Source organism: Rhamphochromis longiceps, linkage group LG4 (assembly GCF_057381845.1).
Source record: "Rhamphochromis longiceps isolate RC_006_pf linkage group LG4, R_longiceps_female_GT1.1, whole genome shotgun sequence".
Classification (NCBI taxonomy): Eukaryota; Metazoa; Chordata; class Actinopteri; order Cichliformes; family Cichlidae; genus Rhamphochromis; species Rhamphochromis longiceps.
Window position 1 is genome coordinate 6,622,792 of NC_140560.1, and position 24,023 is coordinate 6,646,814.

At 39.2% G+C, this 24,023-nt stretch overlaps 1 protein-coding gene across 1 annotated transcript; it reads right to left on the reverse strand.

The window, feature by feature from the left end:
• Window positions 1–176: 176 nt before the first annotated feature.
• Window positions 177–8,476, reverse strand: prr15la (proline rich 15 like a). Its single transcript, XM_085405092.1, has 2 exons — window positions 8,023–8,476; window positions 177–2,995 (listed from the first exon to the last, which is right to left on the reverse strand). Exon 2 carries the CDS (start codon window positions 2,965–2,967, stop codon window positions 2,617–2,619), a length of 351 nt encoding a protein of 116 aa, XP_085261218.1. The 5' UTR covers window positions 2,968–2,995; window positions 8,023–8,476; the 3' UTR covers window positions 177–2,616.
• Between the last annotated feature and the right edge of the window lie 15,547 nt (window positions 8,477–24,023).

Here is a 24,023-nt window from a genome sequence, read left to right on the forward strand (position 1 = left end):
ACCACTAGCGGGCATAATTTTATCAAACAATGTCACACTCTTTATGACGTTTCATTTTGTATAACTTTTTGAATAGCTGTCGAGGACGATTCTGTAAAAATAAATAAATAAATAAATGAATAGTTGCACAGCTGATAGCACTACCCACCACAAAAGCAAATCATTTGGGGGTTAAAAGTTGCAGGTTTTATTCATATAGCAATTATTTATATTACAAATGTATAATAGCAATGCCAAGTACCAAAATCAGGTGATTACAGTCGAATCAGTTGCAGAATTGAACTGAATAAAGAACTGAAGGATACCATCTTAATATCACACAAAGTTAAAACTAAACACTACTACTGAACAGACTAAAAGTCGATGTTTGCAGTGTAGATGCTATAAAAGAAATGAGCACTTTTCTGAAACAAGCTTCTTAAGTCAATTGCAAGCTCCTTTTTATTCTATTTTTGTGGACACAACACCTTTCAGGGTTGCTGGCCTTTCTTGAAATAGAACAATAGAAAGAAGAAGAAAAAAAGACCAGCAGGGCTCACCTGTTATATGCCTTTAAACAGGCAAATGTTCTCATGAAAACCAACGATGAGCAGCGGCTGAACAGTGAAATTCTATTTTGAGTTAAACAATGGCACCCTCTAGTGGGCGATTCTAGGAAAAGCGTGTTTCTCCAGCTAAAATGATAAGGCAATACTTGAGTCAGAGTTGGATGTGTTCCTCTGTTGGATAACAAATGAGATGAAACGAATGTGTGGGTGTCCGTGAGCACCTCAATAATGTCTGTTCAGCATGCTCAATGTTCTTACTCCAGGTTTGCTGGTTTAGTAAAATACATGAAGAAACATGATTTAAACTGGAACTATTTAGACACTCCTGCTAAATGAGCTTTATCAACACCCCCCTGCCCAGGAAACAAAAACAAAAAAAATCACACACAAACTATATTGCTTAACAGATAAACTATAGATCTACAAAGAAAAAAGGAAAACATGAAACAAGCATTCTTTACTGCTACACATTGGACAAAAATCAGGACATATTCAAATTCATTGCAAGGACACAACTGCCTCGTGGTGTCCAGTGTCCAGAAAGTTGTCAGACAGTCACGTTTCTTCTCAATTCTAGAACATTCATACATGTGTATCACACCTGAAATATGTCCCGATGAGTTTGGAGAATTGGTCGAGAGTGAAGCTCAACATGCTAGCTATTCACCACAACTTATCGCACCAATGACATTAAAATTTTCCTTCTGTTTCCTCACTACTCGGCTGCATCTTCTCCCTCAGTGTTAGATCTGGGAAAGAGTACGCTGGTTTCACTTAAAGAGCTTTATGAAAAGGGTAAACAATTTAAGTGAAAAAGCTTCATAAATTGTTACTAATTACTAGTTAACCCCCCCATAATTTACAAGTTCCTGCATTTCATTTTTATAGACATTAGCATCAGTGACTTCTAACATCTGCCTTCAAACTTCTGGTTGATATGGTCAGTTGTGGAAATTCAGAGGTGAACGTTCCCCAACATTTAACTCAGTGTGAAGAGTCTGAAGTCTGAAGAGTGTGGGGTCATTTCTTTTTAAAGAAACCATGGTGGATTTCAGTCCTGTAGCCACTAACTTTACTGGTTCCATTGTTTGACCCAGTAGTTCTGTTGTGCTTTAATGGTGCCACATTTTGATTCTAGTAGAATTTGTTTTGTTTTATGTCAATAAAACCATACAAACAAACAAACAAACAAACAAACAAACAAACAAAAAATTGATAATTTTGTTTGAAAAACAGAAACAAAACAATGTGGTTCCACATTTCTATTGGAAAGAAGTAATATCCACATATTGTTTTAGTTTGTTGAAATCTGAAATATCTGCTGATAAACTATAACGTGGTGGTAAAAGAGAAAAAGAAATTCTTTAAAGCCAGTCTGGGAATTCTTATTTGAACCAGTCATTTGATGAAGTGTTTCTTTGTGCCCATTATCATAGTGCAAAAGTTCAACTATAATTAAATGCATTCAATGCAACACATGAAGGAAAAAAGAGAGAAAACTTTTCATGGATATTTGATCACCGGGACCTGAAATGATATTAATTTGAAAAACTATTTATTGCACTACTAGTATCACCACTCAGTGGGTCTGGTTTGTTAAAGCATTGAACTAAATATGCTATATGACACATTTACGCTGTCATAGCTCGTGTTCTATCCAGTTTCTGCTTGGAGCCTGAGTTAAAGACACATTGCTGTGTAGATACAGTCCATGTGTGTGTCTGAGCTGAACTGTAGTCCAGGTGATCCAGTGGTGTTTATAAGGTGATGAGGCAGGGTTTCGACTAAAAACAGAGACTAGACTAATGGACTAAACAGTTGTTCAAATCCCTGCAAACACTTTTTGTCCTACTATCAGCAGCATGTGTTTGACAATCACCAAAGCTGAAAACAGACTGAAAGTGCCTCAAGATACAGATCTACCAGAGATCCTTGGCTGGATTTTGTGTTGTTTTCCTTTCCTTCTTGTTGACTGATTGGACCGTTTGAACAGGGTATGTATTTTTTTCTCTCATAAATGCGTCTGCGTTAGTCTTTACATGTTTGTGAATCTTCATCTGTGTAATGTTCACTTCTCAGCCTTCTGGTTCTCATCCCTGGCAGGGCCACTCCCAGGAAACATCTCTGGGTTTTCCGCCAGTGTGGCTCTCACTCTTTTCTTCTCCTTAAACCTCCCAGAATGTGACACTTTGACGTGACGCCCCTTACTGGCTGTCGTCTTGTCCACGATCTTCCCCAGTCGGGCTTCCAGCTGGGCATCTTCTGTTTGGGCAGCAGCTCCTGAGGCTGCACTTGAACGATGCTGACTGCTGGGTGAGTTGGACACAAATTCTGGAGAGATTTCATACAAAACCTTTGGTTGGGATTTTTTTCTCCTCATAAAAGTGAGCTTCCACCAGCCTGTCGATGACTCTGCCATGATGAATAAAATGTGGGGTGGAATAAACCTTAAGAGAAGAAAAAAAATTAATTAGGATGGCTATAAGAAAACTAGAGACTCGTTAATTTGTTATAAATAATTGTATTTAATAAGAATAATGTGCATGTGTGGGTAATAATTTCTGTTTATATGTGTGTTTGACTGTGTATCTAAACACTTTCTGCCCATGGCATTGTTAATATTTCAGTGTAATCCAATAGTTTCCACATTTCGTGGATACGGATATACTCATATTACTATATGTGCGTGTGCCTGCATGTCTGTGTAAAAAAAGCTGAATAAGAAGGCAAACATATAGGAAGTCATTGTGATTAATCCCCAGTGGGTGTGTGTGGGGTGTGTGCATGTCTGATGTCAAATGATATGTTACAGCTTTATCGTGTTCCTGGCTGTTTGTTCAGTGTGATTTTTGGAGTCATGATGAGCTGACAAACGTGACATGTGCGCTGTAAACTTCATACATACAGTGTGATTAATCCATGAATTATGGCACTAGTAGATTAAACAGTAACAATCACAATAATATTAATAATAACAGTAATACTAAACAGAGTGCAGGTCTATAGTAAATCTTACTATACTTTACTGTTAGTAAATAACCATTCTGGCCCAGATTGAAATATTTACCTATAATAATGACTGATTGGATTTGCTGTTAAAGTTACAATTGATATACTTAAGGATGGGAATTGAGAACCAGTTCTTATAGAGCTTTGGTTCCCAGCAGTTCAGTTCCTTGGAATTGTTAGTCTGCCTGCTTATCAGATCTACTTGCACTTTGCGCTGCAATCAGCTGATTTCAGTTCAGTCTCTCAGTCTACAGAGTGGATTTGGACATTGGACATTTTATTTTTATTGCACAGAAGCACGAGTTACAGGGTGATCTGTCCATAACAGAAAACTCTGGCTCTTTGCAAAGATCTGCACCACACAGCATGCTAACGCTAGCCAAGAACCCAGAGTGATATTAAAAGTGACCAACCCCAGCCTAGCAGCCATGCACTGGACTTCAACAGCTAACAAACCGATAACCAGTCAGGTAGCAGCCTCCATTTCTATCTGTTCAAGTTTCTGCAGTAGAATCACTGGAAGTCTCAGTGGGCTTGTTTTCATCTGTGTTTTGTGTCGTCCACATTGTGTTAATACCCAAATACTAAGATCATGTGTGTGTCCTCATTAGGGAAGAAATAACCCCAACACTGATCCCGGTAAACCTCCAACATGCACGAACATTTTTATAATGTATCTATGAATCTGATTGGCAGCTGTATCTAATAGTTGTTTGATAGATGTTACCTCCACTAACTGTACTCGCTGAGGTGAACCCCTTGACCACTTGTGTGTTTTTAGTGCAATAATCCCTATATGGGCCTGTGTGTTGCACCCATACAGTTTATTAATGTATCTTTTTAACTAAACTTGGTTGAAAATATGGTCACTTCATATTTCAAAAAGAAAACTAACAAGTTAATTTAATTACTGCACCTTATTGGGTAATACAGTAATATAATGCATTACTGTATAACAATTGTGTTGATAGCTGCATTACAAAGCTTTTCAATTCTTTGCATGATGAAGGGTTTAACGAAAAACACAACAAGCGCTCTCTATAAGCATCTACATCGATAACATGCTAACAGAAAGCTAACAGAAAGCTAGTCAGGAGCTCAGAGGGATGACAAAGCTAAGTGACCCCAGGCGAGCAGGATAGCCAACTCTCAATACTTTAAAAGATTCTTCTTCCTTTGTGTGTGTGTGTGTAAAAAAACAGTGTGACAGCAAGCTTGTTGCATTGTCGTCTCTATTTCTACCTGCTCATGTTTTTACAGTATAATTGCAGTTGCAGTCACTTTGGTTGGTTTGCAGCTTGCTGTGCATTGTCAGCCTTGTGTTTATACTTAATAACTAGATGGAGGAATTGAACTTGCTGTGAAGTTTGACCATCCTGCTGTGAAGCCAACAGTGTTGCCCTGCAATAAACCTGACATGGCATTTTCTTATCATTTAATCTTTACTGTTATACCTGCTGAAAATTAGCACGCTAATACTCTCATGTGTAACTTTAGACAGAGAGAAGCTAACTCCTTCCCATGGCACTCAGTGTTTATGCAAAACTAAGCTAATTTTCTTTTATCTGTGACTTTATTCTGTGTTTTGCATACAGATTTGAGATTGGTACAGATCATTTATCCAATTCTCAGCAAAGCAAGAAATAAATCCAAACTATTCTTTGGCTTCAGTAGACTCTGATTAAAACTATGCAACAATATGTGGACAGTACAGGCGATATAGTGTTAAAGTCTCCTACATGATCAAATGGTTCCAGTGAGCATAATGATGGGCGTACTGGGCGGGGCAAAATACTATTAAATTTAATATAGGTAAAAGGGGAAAAACAGGAAATCACCCAGCTTGATTCACATTGAGGCCCCTTTAAAAAAAAATAATGTTCTATTATTTCGGCTTTAAAATGACCTATCAACTAAAGATCACCTAACTCTCCCAGCTGGCATGCAAACTGGCTGCAGGCCAGCTCCTGATCGCCTTGTGGCCTGAGGCAAGTTTTTCTCTCAGCTGAGCAAATAGAAACTGACCACATTGTTTTATTTTGTGTTCCGTTTCTTTTCTACTCGCTCACACACATGCCCTCTCTCTGTTTCAGGAGCATATGATACGCTCAGCTAACTGACTGTTGTGGAGCTTCTTTTGTCTCTTTTGATGTAGGTTCTATTCAGCTTTGAAGTGATAGCGAGCATCGACGTCTGAACCACCGTCTTTGAACACCTTTTAACTGCGGCAGCCAATTTCCTGCTTGTTGTTTAAATTTAAATCTTCTCTCTTTTTTTTGTCGGCTTAAACACGTATTTGTCACACAATTCCTCGATGCGTCCTCACAACCGGTAGCTCCGAATTTAGGTTATTCTTCTCATCAGGATAAATTGCAGTAAGCTTGGTGAGCCTCTGACTTTTGCTCTAGTGTGATCATCAGATCACATCCCTAATTATTCACATATTTTAAAACTGTCATCTGTAATTTATGCTAAATAACAAATACTGAGATGCTGAAAGAGGATGGTAAGCGTGGTAATGTTAAATTCAAGGCTTTTCCATTTATCTGCATTTGTGGCAATTCTAGAGTCTGTTGGGGCCCTAGGCAAAAAGTAACAGGGGCCCCTCCAAGAATTTATCACCATTGTCTGATGAATGCTGGTCAGAGGGGCCAGCGTTGGTTGTTTGATAATCATCGGGTCACAGCCTGCAGTGGTGGACACACTGAGAGGTTTAGTTTTGTTAAATCAGTCAGGTGGGCCCTGATCAGGTCTCTCCAACTGTAAGCTTCACACAGCCACTGCTGCAGTTTGTCTGCCTGCTTATTTTCATGCAGCACCTCTGTCTTTAAGGAATAACTGGCTGAATAAATCTTGACCTGAAAATCCACTGGTCCTGAAAAAATGGGGGTAATTTATCAAGCTAGCTGATGAGATTAGTGAACTGATGTCACAGATGCACATTGTTAACCAATAAATGTTGCTGACTAAGATAATGGCGGCCAAAGTCCAACTTGAGGCCTTAAAACAGGAGTCCAAAGACCCGTGATTGTGAGGATTCTCTGCCCTGTAATGTACACACAAAGTAGAGATTCATGCATTTAAAAGCAACTTCGTGGCACCAAATGGTCAAAGTCCACAAAGGAACCTTGAGGTAAAACAGTTCATCTAGAAGGGATCCTCTGCCAAGCTCAATGCTGTGAGTTTCAAATTGAAAGAAAAGGAAAATTAAGATTGAATGGGTTCTTCCTTTACTGATGCTCCACAATGCTCTATTCAGTTTGGCTTGGTGTCTGTTGTGTTGGCTGTTGTGTTGTAGGAAGAGCAACTGTCCTGTTAAAAAACAAAATCATACATTTTTAGAAGATTTTTTGAACAGATTGGATCACTACTGTCACTGCAGATATGATGGTGCTCTGGGTGTAGTCTCTGCATTAATAGCCATAATGTTTACGATATGTGAGTGTGTGTGCGAGAGAGTATTGTACCTGGCAGGTACTAGACCAGAGTAGTGCTGTCAGATGATCACACAAAGCAGACATTAAAATGCATGTGCTTACAGCCACACTGTAGTTTAACAGCTCTAAGGAGCACATCTCTACAATCCAAGAACGCAAATGTTTTGTACAATCAATGAGCAGATTTATAGATGCACACATGTTATATATGTCCAGTAAACGTTGGCAAATTCAATGACAACTGGACTTTATGTGTGTGGATGAAATTGATAGCCAGCCTGAAAGGCAGACGTACCTAAGAAACCAAAAACCCACAGATCACTGATGAATGTAACGCTTTTTTTAATGTATTGAATTAATCCAACTGGAACTTTTAATAGTCAAAGATTGAATGCAGGGTGAGAAAATGTCCGAAGCTCAGAAACATTTCCTGATTAATGCCTAAATGCTTACTAACAAAAAACGATGTTCCTGCAATTATCAGTGTTAAATAGCTTTGGGATAGCAGGGGAAAAACAAATGCGTGGTCTGAGCTCACACTCTTCTGCCTGTGGAAAACCTACAATGCCAACGTTTTCTCACATTGTTGGGTTTGTTTGTGTAAAAGTTAAGTCAAAACGTATTTTGGCAGTGTTGAGAAAAATGACAATATTTGATCATTAAGTGAGAATCTGATACGGTGCTAATTTAAATAAAAAATTAAGCATTAACAATGTAGCCAAGCCTTGCTTGGAATTAGATGAAAAATAGAAAAAAATATTTGAAGAAAAATCTTTTTCTACTTCTTTTTTGTTTTCTAATCTTTATCCTGTTTGTCAAACATTAACTACTGTAATGACATTTGATAAAATGTATTACTTTAACAACGCAAGGACTTTAGAGCTGCTAACACCCACATGACAACGGCCACTTCTATTTTTTAAGTCTTCAGAAGGCAACGCGTACATGGCAACAATGCGCTGCAGCTGTCATTTTTTCAAATCTCAGTTTAGATATTTTATTAAAGGCAGAGATGATTCTGGACTCACCTGCTGTAGTTGTGTTTAGCAAGGTTCCCAATCACTTTCCAGCCTCTTTACTCCAGAATTTAGGCTTCCAGGCACAAAAGTTCAGCGTTCACTGTCCTGCTGACCTTTGTTTCACCGCTCTCTCAGACAGAAAGTGGGTCTGAGTTTACAAGGCCCAAGTTAATCATAAGCTGTCTTGGCAATCTGGCAGAAACATGGAATCTAATGTTTCACTTGACAGTTTTCAATCCTCGTTTCTTCATACAAGAGTGTCCGCAATCCATTTTGTTCCCGCACAACTACCCTAAGAAAGATTACACCTGCATCAGGAGGCCGTGTGGTTAAATGAGGACGTCTGACATCATCCACCCCGCTGAAGGTCTCTCTAAAAGGCTCCAACTCACAGACGATACAAGAACGAGAGCTAACTCACTCGTTCAGTCATGTCTTTGTGTTCATCTCTGTATTTCCTCCTTTTTTTCTGTTCACTGCTCTGTCTGTCTCTTCTCAGGTGGTGCATTACAGGTGCTGCAGTTGGCCCCTCCCACTGACACACACAGACTGCACTGTGTGTGTACAATATTAACCACATTTCACTTCCTGACCTTAAACTAACCTTCACTTTATCTCAGCCTACATCTTTCTCTTCAGGTTTCATAGAAAACTTTAAAACTGCCAAAGTATGTCAGCAAATAATGATCCAAATTTACTGATAACTTTCATGCAAAACATATATTTTGATTACCGTAGTCTAGCAATCAGTGTAATTATTATTTATTAACAATAATACCTATAATGTCAAACTGAAAGCTAGACTGACTCAAACATAACAAAGCTGGCTATTCATACTGTACCCTTGTTTCTCACAACATATGCAGAAGTCATAGTAGCTTTGGATCCCTGTAGTTAGTACTTGGTTGCTATAATGTTTAGTTTGTTGAGCTGTTCCTAGACAGTTGATAGTTTTATTTACATGGTCAGTAGGAACTGCTGTTAAGTGAGTTCCCAAGGTTCATTGTAGTATTTACTCCTTCACACTAGCTTTGAGCCAATGGACATTCTGACATAATGTGACAGACCAATGCTACATTATATTTCTGTAATCAACCAGATGACAGTATTTTGTAACCTGTACTTTGAGCAAAATCTAAGATATTGCAGACGCCTCTGCATGGGTGTCATATCTGTACACAATAATCAGTCTGTATCAGATACTTATATGTTAATTATCAACATTTCCTTATTACTCTGACTGGAAATTCAGCACCAATTATGTGATCATTCTGTGCAAGTTTAATGTTATCTTTATTTCACACAAACTGATACCGTTTTTTTTAAAATGTAGAATTATGAGCAAATAAATCTCAAAGCCAGACCTCTGTCTCGCATTTATGACTTGGTTTCTTCAAGATAATGCATTCACATTCTTTCTCCAGCGAGGTATTTACTGCCTAGACTAAAGTTCAGTGTGTAATTTGGAACTGTGCCTTTTACAACCCTGATGGAGCTGAACCATCCCCTGAGGATTAATAATGAAGTAAATGAAAATGAAAAGAAAGAGGAGGAACTTGGAAATCACTCGATGTCACAAGTGTGCAGATAGTTGTCCTTGAAACGCATGCAATTCTCCCTCAATGTTGGATGGAGAAGAATGCAGTGCAAAACTAAAAGAAAATATATGACATCCGCTTCTTTTGATTTTGGTGCAGTAGTTTTGGAGCCAGTGTGCTCACTATTCTCAGTGAGCCCCTCAAGTATTTCCCAGGAGGACTGTGGAGGCCACAGAGTCAAAGGACAGAGTACTACACATAAAAGACACAGGTGCTCTCCTAAAGGCTTTTGATTATCTCCAAATACAGAAGCAAGGGTAGGGTTATGGTAAGTATCATCACCTATACTGAAACATAAAGCCAGAATCAACCTGGCAACAACTCCAATCCGGCCCACTGGATGGTTTTTGGAAATGAGAAGGAAGGAATCAATTTTGGACCTTCTACTAGGTGATCTAAAGTAAAAACAAAACAAGAAAAGGACCAAATTAACAAAAGCTTTCTGTTTTACAATTACAGCACAGTCTGAGGAATGACCTACCAGAACTTTTTCTGTAATCTTATAAATTAAATTCTAACAATTTAAGCCAAAAGAGGTAGACTGAAAGATTTCTTTTATTTTACGACAAGCAACATTTCTTTATCATTTCAAAAAACAAAAAACAAAACTGAGACGTAATGTTGAAATTGCACTTCTTTTTCTTATATAGTGAGGATTTAGTTAAACTTCTGTACAACAATAGAAAGGAGAATTTCACTGGTCTGCTCCACTTAAGATCAAACTGGGCTGTATGCGTTTACCTCTGAACACAGGTCAGGTCACTGGCAAACCACTTAGGGGTAATGTTATGGTTAGATTGCACTTTAGCCACATAATAAACAAGCATATTATCAGAAACTGGAAGATGTTACCTTTCAAGTTAAATCTTTTACATGCATCTTGGCCTAATAGTTATTTTTTTAATAAAAAAATAGATGTGGATCCAACCTTAACCATACACTATCTCTTAACATGCACCAGGTGGCTTGGTACCTCTGTAGAGGTAGTAGGTTAGATTCTGTGTTTGTTTAATGTGTGGTTACAATGCAACCTAACCTTGCCCCTAAGCGGTTCGCCTGTCAGCTGGTGAATTTTAAGATGTCAGCTGAAGTCATTATAATGTTCAGTGGGTAACAATGGAGCAACTGAACGTAGTATTTTGTTCTCACAAAATCTTCAGGAAACAAATGTTGGGGAAAGAAAGTGAACTTGCTAACAACAGAAGAAATGTTTACGTGGTTATCTTTCATAGTCATTGAAACTGCATATTTCTTTGTTGACTAGTTCAGTACATGAAAAAATCTACACAGTTAACACAAGGTTTTCTGTTGTTACCTCCTACTCTAGTACTTTTCTTTGTTTTACTTGTTTGAGACTTTATGGAAGTACAATACTCAAGTACCTGTCACACGCACACTTGTCTCTATTGGACACGTAGCTGTTGAACATGGTGACAGAAAACTGTATCTTCTCTGTCAGCACTGACTCATGCAAATCAAGAACAATAGCAGCCCTGTGAGCCTAATCAGCATGTCCTAATCTCTTTATCCAGGCTATGGTGGTATAGTTAACAGTAGATGCATCGATATGAAAAAATAGTGATATGTACATGTTAAAACACCTGTTATAATGCAGCCTTTAGCAGAAGGTAAGTATTCTCTAAATGCATTTTAAAATAGATCACATGGTGGAAACTAAAGCTGTCAGATCTTTATTAAACTAAAGCAGAATTTCTCTGACATGCTGACACATTAAGATTAAACAGCTTTAATGAAGCATGGCTGACCTTCTTTTCTGACTTTATTATTGTTATAAAAATGTGGCGCTGCTTTTTAAGTTAGCTGTATATAATAAAAATCATCCCAGAACACATGCGGTATGTTCTAGATGTGCAATAAGGATGTGCAATTTATTCATAGGTGACACAGGCTTTTAGAATATAATTCTATATTTATATAGAATTATATATTATTACACACTATCCACCCAGCATCCATCCTGTCAAAGTAGGTAAAAGCCCCAAGGTCCCCTCCCACCAAGATGACTGGTTGTCCATTCTTATAGTATAATGAATGTAAAAATAAGTTGCAAAATGTCAGTATAAGAAGTAATGAGTAAAAATGCACATAAATTACATCGCTGTGGTAATTTATCCTGTAGACTAACCTGCTCCGGGGGAGGTCAGGTTCCATATTAGAGATATGAAATCACCAACTACTGACCAACCTCCTCAATCCCCCAGAAAATAGCATCACCATTCCTGGACGTTCTCTCTCAAACACCCAGGCCTATGGTAGAGGGCCTGCTTGAGGAAGACATACATACCACTCCCTGAGGTTTGTGTTCCTGCCAAAAGTGTTGACTCACCCAAGCAAATTCATTTCATTGAATTCACGTGTTCCAATCACTTCCATGATTGTATAAAATCAAGCACCAAAAAGACTCAGGAGCTCGGTGAATTCCAGTTTAGTACCAAATTCAAATTCAAATTTTATTTGTCACACACACACAACCATACACAGTATGACATGGGGGTGAAATGCTTGTAGCTGTACAATGCCCAACCATTAAATGACAGAAAAAAAAGTTTTACAATATTTACAATTTACAGTTTACTACAAAATTTACAAATTAACTTAGGAATTTACAGTAAAGAATGTGCAAATAGCTGAAGAGATTATAAAGATTATAAATTATAGGAATTATAGGATTATAGGTGCGTGTGGTGATGTGATGTGTGTGAGAGTCCAGTCTTATAGTGACGTGTGTGGGAGAGTTTCAGTCCTACACCTGGTTCAGGCCCCGAATAGCCTGGGGGAAGAAGCTCCTCTTCATTCTCTCTGTTTTGGCCTTAAGGGAGCGGAAGCGCTTCCCAGACCTCAACAGTGAGAAGAGTCCATTGTTGGGATGAGGATGGAGAGGTCCATCATAATCTTCCTAGCTTTGGTCTTGCACCGCTTGGTGTAGATGGACAGCAGGTCAGGGAGCTCTGATTGAATGATGCGTTCGGCCGAGCGCACCACTCTTTGCAGATCTCGTCTGTCCTGCTTGGTGCTGTTCCCAAACCAGGTGCAGATGTTTGCCGTCAGGACGCTCTCGATGGTGCAGGAGTAGAAGTTCTTGAGCACCTTCAGTGGCAGATGGAAGTCTCTAAGTCTTCTGAGGAAGAAGAGACGCTGACGGGCTTTCTTAACCAGGGTGTTGATGTGGCAGGACCATGACAGGTCCTGAGTGATGTGGACACCCAGGTATCGGAAACTGTCCACTCTCTCCACTGGCGTGCCACTGATGATGAGGGGTTTGTAATTCCTCGCCTGCTTTGTAGTGAAGTCCACGATCAGCTCCTTAGTCTTGCTGATGTTTAGGAGGAGGTTATTCTCCTGGCATCAGGTCTCCAGGTTCCTAATCTCCTCCAGGTAGGCCGTCTCGATGTTGTCGGAGATCAGGCCCACAACAGCAGTGTCGTCAGCAAACTTGACAATGGAGGTGGTGTCTGATGTGGCTACACAGTCATAAGTGTACAGTGAATACAGCAGGGGGCTTAAACACACAGCCCTGAGGTACCTCAGTGCTGAGTGAGATGGGGGGAGAGACTTGTTTTCCCACCCTCACTGATTGGGGTCTGTCTGTGAGGAAGTTGAGGATCCACTGACACAGTGATGAGCTGAGTCCTAGATCTGTCAACTTGGTGAAAAGCTTAGAGGGAATTATTGTGTTGAATGCTGAACTGTAGTCCACGAACAGCATCCTAACATAATTCCCTCTGCCAGTGTCCAGGTGACTCAGGGATGTGTGGAGCAGGTGAGATATGGCATCGTCTGTGGAACAATTAGTCCGGTAAGCAAACTGAAATGAGTCTATGGTGGCAGGAAGTGAAGAAGTACCACCACCTACACACTCGTTCACTGCGTCCGTTGAACTAGCAGACCAAAAAGGTTGAATCTTTTCAGCTCAACCTGTCTTTTCTTGATCAGTGCCACTTCAATAAGAGCTATGATGAGCAAACAGCTCAGTCTAGTTGCTTCTGTGTTCAGATGTAGTATTTTAAGGCTTATAAAAGAACACATTTTCTTACACCTTATATGCAAACTGCTTTTAAGTGTGTTCATGGTAGCTGACTGGTGCATATCTAATCAGTGGTGTTTTTAAGTCTCAAATGAATTTTGTTTTTAAACAGACTTAAAAGAGAGGAGTTGATATGTGACATTTCTGTGTGAATACTGTATGTAATGGGATTCTCCATTTCACAGACAGTACAGAGTAATAATACTCTTTTGTAACTGATACATTTCTCTTACATATATTAACACACCAGCTTTAAAAAACAACAAAAACCATGTTTACCTGCCCTGGTGAGGAAGCCCTGGGTGGTGTTGTGCACATATTTTGGTTGAACATTGCCATCCTGTGGTGAGTTTTGTAAAGTGCATCTACACAACCTGCTGAACTCCCACATGGACTCCGGGGAACGTTTGTCAGAGACAGCGTAAGACTGATGATCTTCAACAAACATTTTCAGAAAAATAAAAAGGAGTCCAGTGCAATGTGTTGGTGGCTCAGGCTGTTATATTGAGTATGACAGCTACTTTCAGCTGCTCCCTTATTTAAAGGGAGGGGTCATCACAACAGATGGCCTTCCTGACACAGCCCCAAAGATTTGTATCTCCTCCTGGAATACAATGGGGAAATCTTTCACTTGTTAGGCAGATGTGTAAATCATTAAACTATAGTGTTACCAGTCTATAGTACTGAGTCATTATTACTTATTCATATTTGTTTAGGTGCAAAAATGGAACTTATGTAACCTCTCGACTCATACAAACCTTTTATTTTTGTTTGAAAGTGGTGAGTGGACGAGGTCAGTGATAAGGGCTGGGTCATTCTACACTTGGACGATAATTTAGGTTTCAAAAGTGATACAAAATGGACCCTTTATTTTATTATCAGTTATGTATTTAAGAAAAACAAGTAATAAATGTCACAGTTGCTGTGTGGATGTGGAGAAGAGGGGACCCAAACATGGGACTCGCAGGCTGGTTGAGGATGTGGACGATGTTTATTATGAGAACAGGATGAAAAGAACATGAGAGACAGACTGACTAAACTCAGCTGAAAACAAACATGTGAAATGGATGATTCAATTTCAGATAAGACTTAATCTATATGATATCAAACAGAGTGTCTGACTCCAGCTTCACAATCTGGTGAAGCAGTATTGCACCTGACTCAAAGAAGCTATTCTCCAAACTGTCCTCAGTCCAAAAGTGCTGCACAAACCTTAACATTAAGGCTAATAGCTGGGTTTTCCTGTATCATCACCACAAATCAGTGGTGGAGAACATCTTACTGCTTAAGAGCTTAAGAGTAAAAGTGGACAGTATCCTTGATTTTTACCATAAAAAAGTAATTGACTGCTTTTCAGTTTTAGTTTCCTTGTTTTCCACTAAGTTAGGCAAGGCAAGGCAAGGCAAGGCAAGGCAAATTTATTTGTATAGCACAATTCAACAACAAGGTGATTCAAAGTGCTTTACAGAGACATTAGAAACAAAAACAAATAAAAAGCATGATTTAAAATTGATTAAAACAAGCAAACAAACAAACTAACTATAAACACACACATTTCACACCTGTTCGCGCGATCTGAACCCTTATCGTAAGGGGAGCTACCAGTCCTTCTGTGGACGAGCTACTTTCTATTTTAAATTCCCTGAATTTAAAATACTCTCTAGACCCAGTCTAGACCCAGCTGGGGAGCTACCCAGAGCTCTAAACCCACTTAACAAACAAACAAACAAACAAAACAGTATATAAAATCAAAACAGATAAAATCAGAACAGTAGATAAAATCAGTAGTTAATGTAAGTTTTGAAATTTAAGCTTAACAAACAAACAAAACAGTATATAAAATCAAAACAGATAAAATCAGAAATAGATAAGATCAGTAGTTAGTGTAAATTTTGAAATTTAAGCTTAAAAGTGTGGATTTGGTGCTTTATTCAAATGCAGCTGAGAACAGGTGAGTCTTCAACCTGGATTTAAATAAACTGAGTGTTTCAGCTGATCTGAGGCTTTCTGGGAGTTTGTTCCAGATATAAGGAGCATAAAAGCTGAATGCAGCTTCTCCGTGTCTGGTTCTGACTCTGGGAACTGATAAAAGACCGGATCCAGATGACCTGAGGGATCTGGAAGGTTCATACTGGGTCAGGAGGTCATTGATGTATTTTGGTCCTAAACCATTCAGAGCTTTATAGGCCAGCATCAGAACTTTAAAGTCTATCCTCTGACGGACAGGCAGCCAGTGTAAAGACCTCAGAGCTGGACTGATGTGGTCCACTTTTTTGGTCTTAGTGAGGACTCGAGCAGCAGAGTTCTGAATGAGCTGTAGTTGTCTGACTGATTTTTTAGGTAGACCTGTAAAGATGCTGTTACAGTAATCAAGCCTACTAAAGATGAATGCATGGACTAGTTTTTCCAGGTCCTGTTGAGACATCAGATCTTTTATCCTTGAAATATTCTTGAGGTGATAGTAAGCTGACTTTGTTATTGTCTTAATGTGTTTTTCTAAGTTTAGGTCTGCATCCATCACTACACCCAAATTTCTCGCCTGGTTTGTGGTTTTTAGATGTATAGATTGAAGTTCTCTGGTGACCTGTAATCGTTTTTCTTTGGCGCCAAAGACTATTACTTCAGTTTTGTTTTTGTTTAGTTGGAGAAAATTGTGGCACAACCAGTCATTAATTTCCTCAATGCATTTACCAAGAGCCTGTACAGGGCCTCGGTCTCCTGGTGACATTGTGATATATATTTGTGTGTCATCTGCATAGCTGTGGTAGTTTATTTTGTTGTTCTTTATAATCTGTGCCAGTGGGAGCATGTAAATGTTAAACAGAGGGGGTCCCAAGATGGAACCTTGGGGAACTCCACATGTGATACTTGTCTGCTCGGATGTGAAGTTACCTATTGATACAAAGTATTTCCTGTTTTCTAAGTATGTTTTGAACCAGTTTAGTACAGTTCCTGAAAGACCTGCCCAGTTCTCCAGTCGTTTGAGTAATCATAAACCAACCATAAACCAACCCAGTGATGTCATGTTCTGTAATGGCACAAGGTGGCACTAAACATGCTCTAAAAACTTTAAACACATTTCTTAAAGACGGCTTCACGGTTCCCTTCACCTGTATGTTGATCGATGTCTGATCCAATCTGCTCTCAAGAACACTCTCTACCACTTTGTCTGATTTATTCCAGAATTCCTCTCTCTCCTCTAAATGTGTGACTGTGGCACATACATGTTGACAACATTCAAATTCCCTCCTTCAATTGCCTGCTTCAGATTCTTCATCCTGTCTACTTACACAACACTATTCACACACTCTAAGTAAGTCAAAATTAATCAGACCCAATATCCTGAGCCAGGCCTGTTTTTATAAACATAAAAAAGTGAAAATAAAAACAAACCAGACCAGTGTCTCCTTTCTGAAAAACCAGCATCAAGGAACCAATACCATGAAATAACTTATGTTTACGGGTGGAAGCAGGTGGCATCTGACAAAGCAACATTTCATGATGCATTTGGATAAGAATGCCTTGCAGCTTTCTAACCTCCCCATTTTTACTTATGTACCTCTCTTCATCATTATAATTTCTTTCACACTGTCTTAACACCTCCATTGTTCTCCACCCATTGCATTCTCGCATATTTATTCGCAAGGCAAGATTTTTAAAAAACACTTCTATCTCCTACTACAGAAAGTTTTACACACACACACACACACACACACACACACACACACACACACACACACACACACACACACACACACACACACACACACACACTTTCGTCATTAACACTTTAAGACAAGTTAAATGTTGGTCTTAATCCAAATTCCATCCTTGTATTCTATCACACACACACACCTAGACACACCTAGACACACATGCACACGCACATACACACACATACAGTGGGCAGTACTGTGCTGTAGGAGGATACATTTGTCACTGTGGTAATGCCTGACTGTGTCTGAGGAGGGAAAAAAGAGAGGGATGCAAATGGAAACGTGGCAGAGACAAGACAGGGAGGTGAGTAAGGAATGATGGAGTGGTGAAGGATGGAAGTCAGAGAAGCAATAAGGATGATAGGGTCCTGAGGTTAAGAATGGAGGTGTGGAAAAAAGGAAGGATAAAGGAGTAGAGGGAGGAGGAGAGAGGAAGCATCATTAGTTCTCTTTAGCTTCCATTATGAAGATTAAAGTGAAGACTCCCTGTTTATCTTAACCCTTTCTTCTCCGTCTGGGCTGGACTGCTGAATTTCATGTTGCTTTCAGCACTTCCTACTAGCTTTAAGCACACGTTCAATATGCCTCAGTTTAATAACATCCACCAGATTACCGGTAGATGTTAATCCTAATTTAGGGATGGCATAATGAGGTTAGCCTTACTTTCATTACATTTTTGAATATTTGGGATTTGGGAATATTTGGACTATGACACTTAATATGACAAATAACTTGTTGTTATTAAGTATTTCACTAAAATGCAACTGAATCATAGCCTGAACCTAAATGTGCTGCTGGATACCTGCTGAATGTTGACATTAAACTAAACAAGTTCTGAGATCCATTTTTTAAAAATTTACCCAAAAGCCCAAAAAGTTTAAAAATGCATAAAAAACATAATGTAAAAAAAAAAAAACACACCAACCAACCCTTTTTGTTCCCTTGGGGTGGCTCAGGAGGTGGAGCAGGCCAATCCCTGGCTCCTCCAGTCTGCATGCCAAAGTACCCTTTGTTAGGATACTGAGCTCTGAGATGCTCCCGATGGATTCGTCGTAGTTTGAATGTCAGATATGAGCTACTTAGATATAGAAAAATGATTGAGTATTAATTTGTGTAAGAGGCTTGTGAGAACGTGTTCAAGCAGAATAGTAAAGTCCTAAATAAGAACCAGTCCATTTTTTTGAGCTTTTTTCTTATGAATCATATTGTGACACTTATGTTGGAAGTTGATATATAAACTTTACATGTTCAGGTATTGCAGGAAAGATGGAAGAATTTTTCCCAGAATGTTTCAAAATCACCTCTTTGATGACTCATTCACTGTTCTTGATAGAATAAACACTGTAGTTTGCTCAGTAATAGTTTAGTACAGTTTGAGTCGTATAGTTCAGTTTACTAGTAGCTCAGGTGGCAGAGCAGATCAGCCACTAACCAGAAGGTTGGTGGTTCGATCCCAGGCTGCTCCAGTCTGCATGCCAAATATCCTTGGGCAAGTTGTTGCTCTCCGATGCATCCATCGGAGTGTGAATGTGTATGAATGTTAGATACTTAAGCTTAGAAGTGATTGGGTGAATTAATTAGTTGTATAAAGTGCTTTGAGTGCTCAGACAGAGTAGAAAAGCGCTATATAAGAACCAGTCCATTTACTAATCACTGGGAATTTGCATCTTGACTGATATGCTGCTGTTATTTTGACATTTATTAATGTTGAATTTACATGAACAAATAGCTGAGATAACTGAGAAAGTTCTCATTTCCATTTTCAGATATCTGCTGGCGTCTTAGTGATACTGTCCTTTGGCATCAGTGTGCTGACACTCTGGTCAGGGTAATAGTGAGTCTGGTGTCAAATACTTACATTTTAAAAAAACAAGTTCCAGCAGCACTCCCAGCAACAACTGACAGCAGCAGCATTCTGGTCCTCTCCTTGGCCTCCAAGCCCCTCCAAAACTCCAAGCCTCGAGTTTTCTGTAGTGAGGCGTTAGTGTTGCTGTGGACATCAGCCTATTTGTATGTAGCTTGTTTATCAAGAGTTAGTTAGAAGTTAGAAAGGTTGAACTGCCTTTTAGGACTGCCAGTTCTCTTTATTATTTTGGCCTTGGTTTACCCCTTCAAGTTGCAACAACTAGGAAAATTGGTGAGCGTTTTAAATCCCCCAAAGAGAAGACGAAAGCTTAAAAACCATGTTAAGGAGATGCTAAATTAATCAGCCTATAGTCTACCCTCAACAGACATAGAGGAGAAGTAACTTTAAGAAGTTAAGAGGCCATCTTCAAGAAGAGAAAGCCAGCATGGGTTCACTGAAAGAGGAAAAAGTGCAGAATAATCAGATGATGGCGCTGAGCAAAGAGCAACAGAGGAGCAGCTAAAAGCCTAATGGTAAAGCTGCTTGCATTAATCCAGTTTGACTCATCAATAAGAGTACCGAAGTGTTATAAAAATGGCAGTCCATTTTCCATTGACCACTCATAGAACCTTTACACTACACGCCCCAGTTTACCATTCACATACTTTTACTGTTATGAGTGGAGGAGAGAGAAATTAACTTCCTGACTGGCTTAAAAACTTTGATTATTATTGTCCCATTCTGAGCCTGCAGGGTTTTAATGCAGGATGTTATCCAACGGAAAGCCTTCACGCAGTCGGAAGTATAGAGAATAGGGTTCCTTGAAAGCCATCACTCATGTGCTCACAGTACAAACGATACTCGAGGGTCAGAGTGCACCCTGACTGGACTAGAGAAAAGTTGTCCTTTTCTGAACATCTGAGACGCCCAGTTCAGGGGAACTTGCACCAGAAGATGGAATTTTTAATCTGGTCCCCATATTGTGTAGCTGTCTGCTCTTTAAATTGTACACCGACTACTTTGTATCTAGCTTTGCTTGAATGAATTTATTTCTTTGGCAAATGCCACATGATATAGTGTCAGCCTTGGAATATGTAGATTACTTAATTTGTAATCTTTGTAATATTGAATAAATAAAAAAAATAAAATGCAAATAACAGGTTTATATGCAGGTTTTCACATACATTCATTATTCGAGGGATATGTAGCTGCCTAGATAGTGGGTAGGCTCATCTGCACACTACATTTATCTTGGCCAAACATGTACTCACACACCAACACACATTCACACATTCACCCAAAAAACCCAGACCATGTGAAGGAAGCGGCGCAAATTTAGATTTTTGGAATATTTGTCTTCTTTAAATTTGTTTCTCTTCTCTTTGTTTGTCATGTGCGCACACATCACCAAAGAGCATGCATTAAATCATGCCCCCTGCCCCCATTATCATGCATGTGATTCATTACATGTGAATTCAGTCTCTGTTGGCTGTTCAGCTTTGTCTTTATGCTGCTATGCAGATGAGCAGTTATTAAATCTGGGATAATGAGTTCATTACTTGGCGACACACACACATGCTAAACATACATACACACATAATATGATTTGAATAGCAACAGCCACAGTTTGGCTCTGTCCTTAAATATGACATGGACTGTAATTATAAGTATTACAAGAATATAATATGAATGTTTCAAAATGTGTGGCACCACGTGCAGGTCTGTGCTAATGTTTTTTTTTTATGAAAACACATAAAATATATTTAGGTGGTAAGATAAACTTCACAAAAGAATCTTTAGTTAAGTAAACACATACTACTATAAAAAATGAAATTACTCAAGTTAGAGACTGAGCCATTTAAAATTACAATAAACAATATCCGATTAATTAAATAACTCAGCCACCAGGGGGCCACAAGCCTTCTACTTCTACTTCTAGCACCCTGGATAAATGTTGAGGGTTGCATCAGTGCAACTTGGGGATCATAAACAATAAGATTTCCGTACTGGAATTTTTTGACATGAGTTTAACAATGAGTACCTGGAGTCCTGTTGGCCACCTGGAAGCCAGTGGAAACTGTGCATCCGTTACCCATAGACAAAGGAAGAAAAGAGGGGGAGGGGATGGTAGGAGGCAGCAAGAGAGAAAAAAAAGGCAGGACTGTGGGAGGAGGGATTCCAAATGTAGGGACTGAGAGACTGGTCATTTTAGCAGATTTCAGTGGACTTACAGGTGAAAAGAATAGAGGTGGCAAGGAGGTGTTGGTATGGAGGAATGGAAGGTGATGTATGAGAGTGGAGGAAGGTGTGCACAGGCGGACTACATCTCAGCCAGAAGGTGTGATCTCAAAGAGATAGGACACTGAGGTGGCAGGTGACAATGTGCGTATGCAGCATCATATGGTAATCTGTAGATTTACTATGGACATCAAAAGAAGGAAACAAGTGGAAGCGGAGACAAGGACTAAGTTGTGGAAATTAAAGAAGATATAAATTTGCAAAAAATAGTAAGGGCTTAAGATGTCTAGGAAAGGACAGCTGAAGTACTCAGGGAAACTGCCATGGAATTCATGTTGGTGGCTGTAATGTGACAAAATGTGGAAAAGTTCAAGGGGGCCAAATACTTTTGCAAGCCACTGTAAATGTTGTGTGATGGCAAATGATCATATATTTTAACAATATCACTTTCTCACTTAGTTATTTACACGTAGAATAGCATCACAAATGTGTCTTATGCTCTATCACATGTGTTCTACACACACACACACGCTGGGCCATTGTAGAAAGTAAGATAGCATGGGGCCTTCTTGCTCATCTATGGAAGAAGGGAGGCAACGGCTAAGTGAAAAACATAGTAGTAATTCTCTCTAATAGATACTACATAATCTATTACTACATAGATTACTACTACATCATCTATTCATTTAAATCTGCTGAACTGATTCTTATGCAGTTAGAGGTAAAATTGGACCCTTGGTCAGTATCAAATTCTTGGGCATCACCACCCCCAAGAACATTTGCATTAAACAGTTTGCAATCTGATGGGCCAAGAACTTTGCTTTCTTCAAACAGAAACTCACTCCAACTTAAAGTCCTTCTGAGTGGTGCTTATCTAAGTTGGTGCTTATCTAAGGCTGTTGCCTTAAATTTCTAATTTTGTGACCATTCTCACACACAATCTTCCTTACGATTGCAGGGGCTGATGGTTTGGGATTTGTATAGTCCTTTATTGGGAGTTGGGCTGCAAAGAAAGCGTCAGGCCTCTATGCTACTTAGATGCACTTAAGCATTGTTCCTTTATCCAAGTATGCAAGTCAGCATTTAGGACTCTCAGAAACTGCTCCAAAACAATGGCATCTTCTATTTCCTAGTATTATTTTCTAGTATTTTTTTTCTTTTGGCCCTATCTCTCAAGCATGTACACAACTCTTTAGGTGTCTAATCATCCTCCAGTATACTGGGGCGAAATCTGAGCCTATAAGTCTCTGCACATATTTCAGTTTTTTCAAGAATGTCCTTCTTTACCTTTATAACTGAACTGCACTTCTGACTGCACTTACTTCTGGAACTGAGTGAATTGGTGTCCATTTTTTCACCAATGCTCCTTCTGCCATTGCTTATCCAGTTCCCATCCAGCCTCTTAGTTAATTTGCTGCTGGCTCAGGCTATGCAAGAAGTTAGAAAGTTCAGCAATGTTATGTGGTTCAGTAGATTACTCATTAGCTACAGTAGTAGCAGCTAGTTGACATCTGGATACTTATATCTACATTGTGCATTACTGCCACCTACTGGCCTTCAGCCACCACTGCCACCATTTGTAGAGTAGTCTGGCTCAAATGTGAAGGAAAGTACCAGACAGACTCAGCATAAATTCTGGGTAGTGATGGTCTATTTGAAGCTGAAGCACAAGTCAAAATAAATAAATAAAAACAGTGCTTCAGAGACATGCAGTAAGGCTTGATTTTTTCTGACCAGAGTGACGTGATGAATGACATCAGAAGCTTCAATCAGTACGTCACTTCCTCTGTACCCGATTCAGTGGTTTGTAAGGAAGTAAATCAGAGGTTTGATTTCTGGTGTGTTTTGGTGGTGATGTTGTCTTTTTGCTTTATTTTTAAAAAAATATTTATTATCCTCTTATCTTGAAATGTCAATAAGTCACAAGCAAAGAAACCACACCATGACACGTTTAAACAGGGGAAACTTTTTTTTAATCAAAATTATTTATTAAATAAATAAGCAAAAGTTCAAGTTGCAGATCTGAGCTGCTCTTCATACTTTTGACCACCAGATGTCACCAAGGAGGTCGGTGTTGAAAAGCTCTGAGTGATGAACCCTTTTTAGATACAAGCTTTGATACTAAAGAAAGCTTCACTTGTCCATCAGTAATTTTGAGTTCCTATGATTTGTAAACATGTCGATCATGACACGTGAAACTTAAACCAAAAACTCCCCAGATTAACTCGTAATAATAACAATGAAAATAATCCCAGCTGTAGTGAATACAGGATACAATGAGTGATGTCAGTGAGTGTGAATCTGTCCCTCGCTGTGACAGATTAAATGGTGTCATGTCCATGCAGTAAACTAGAACCATGTTTTTTCTTGTCTGGATGTTGACGAAATATATTTTAAACAGCAGCAGGTTGCTAACAAGTTAGCTCTGGCTCCTTTGGAGCTGAATAGAGCTAGAATGTGGGATCCCCGGATAGGTCCCACCCCTGAAACACAAGAACTGATGTTAACCCATTCACACATACACTCACACACTGGCAGAAGAGAGAGAGAGAGTGGTTTAAAATGAT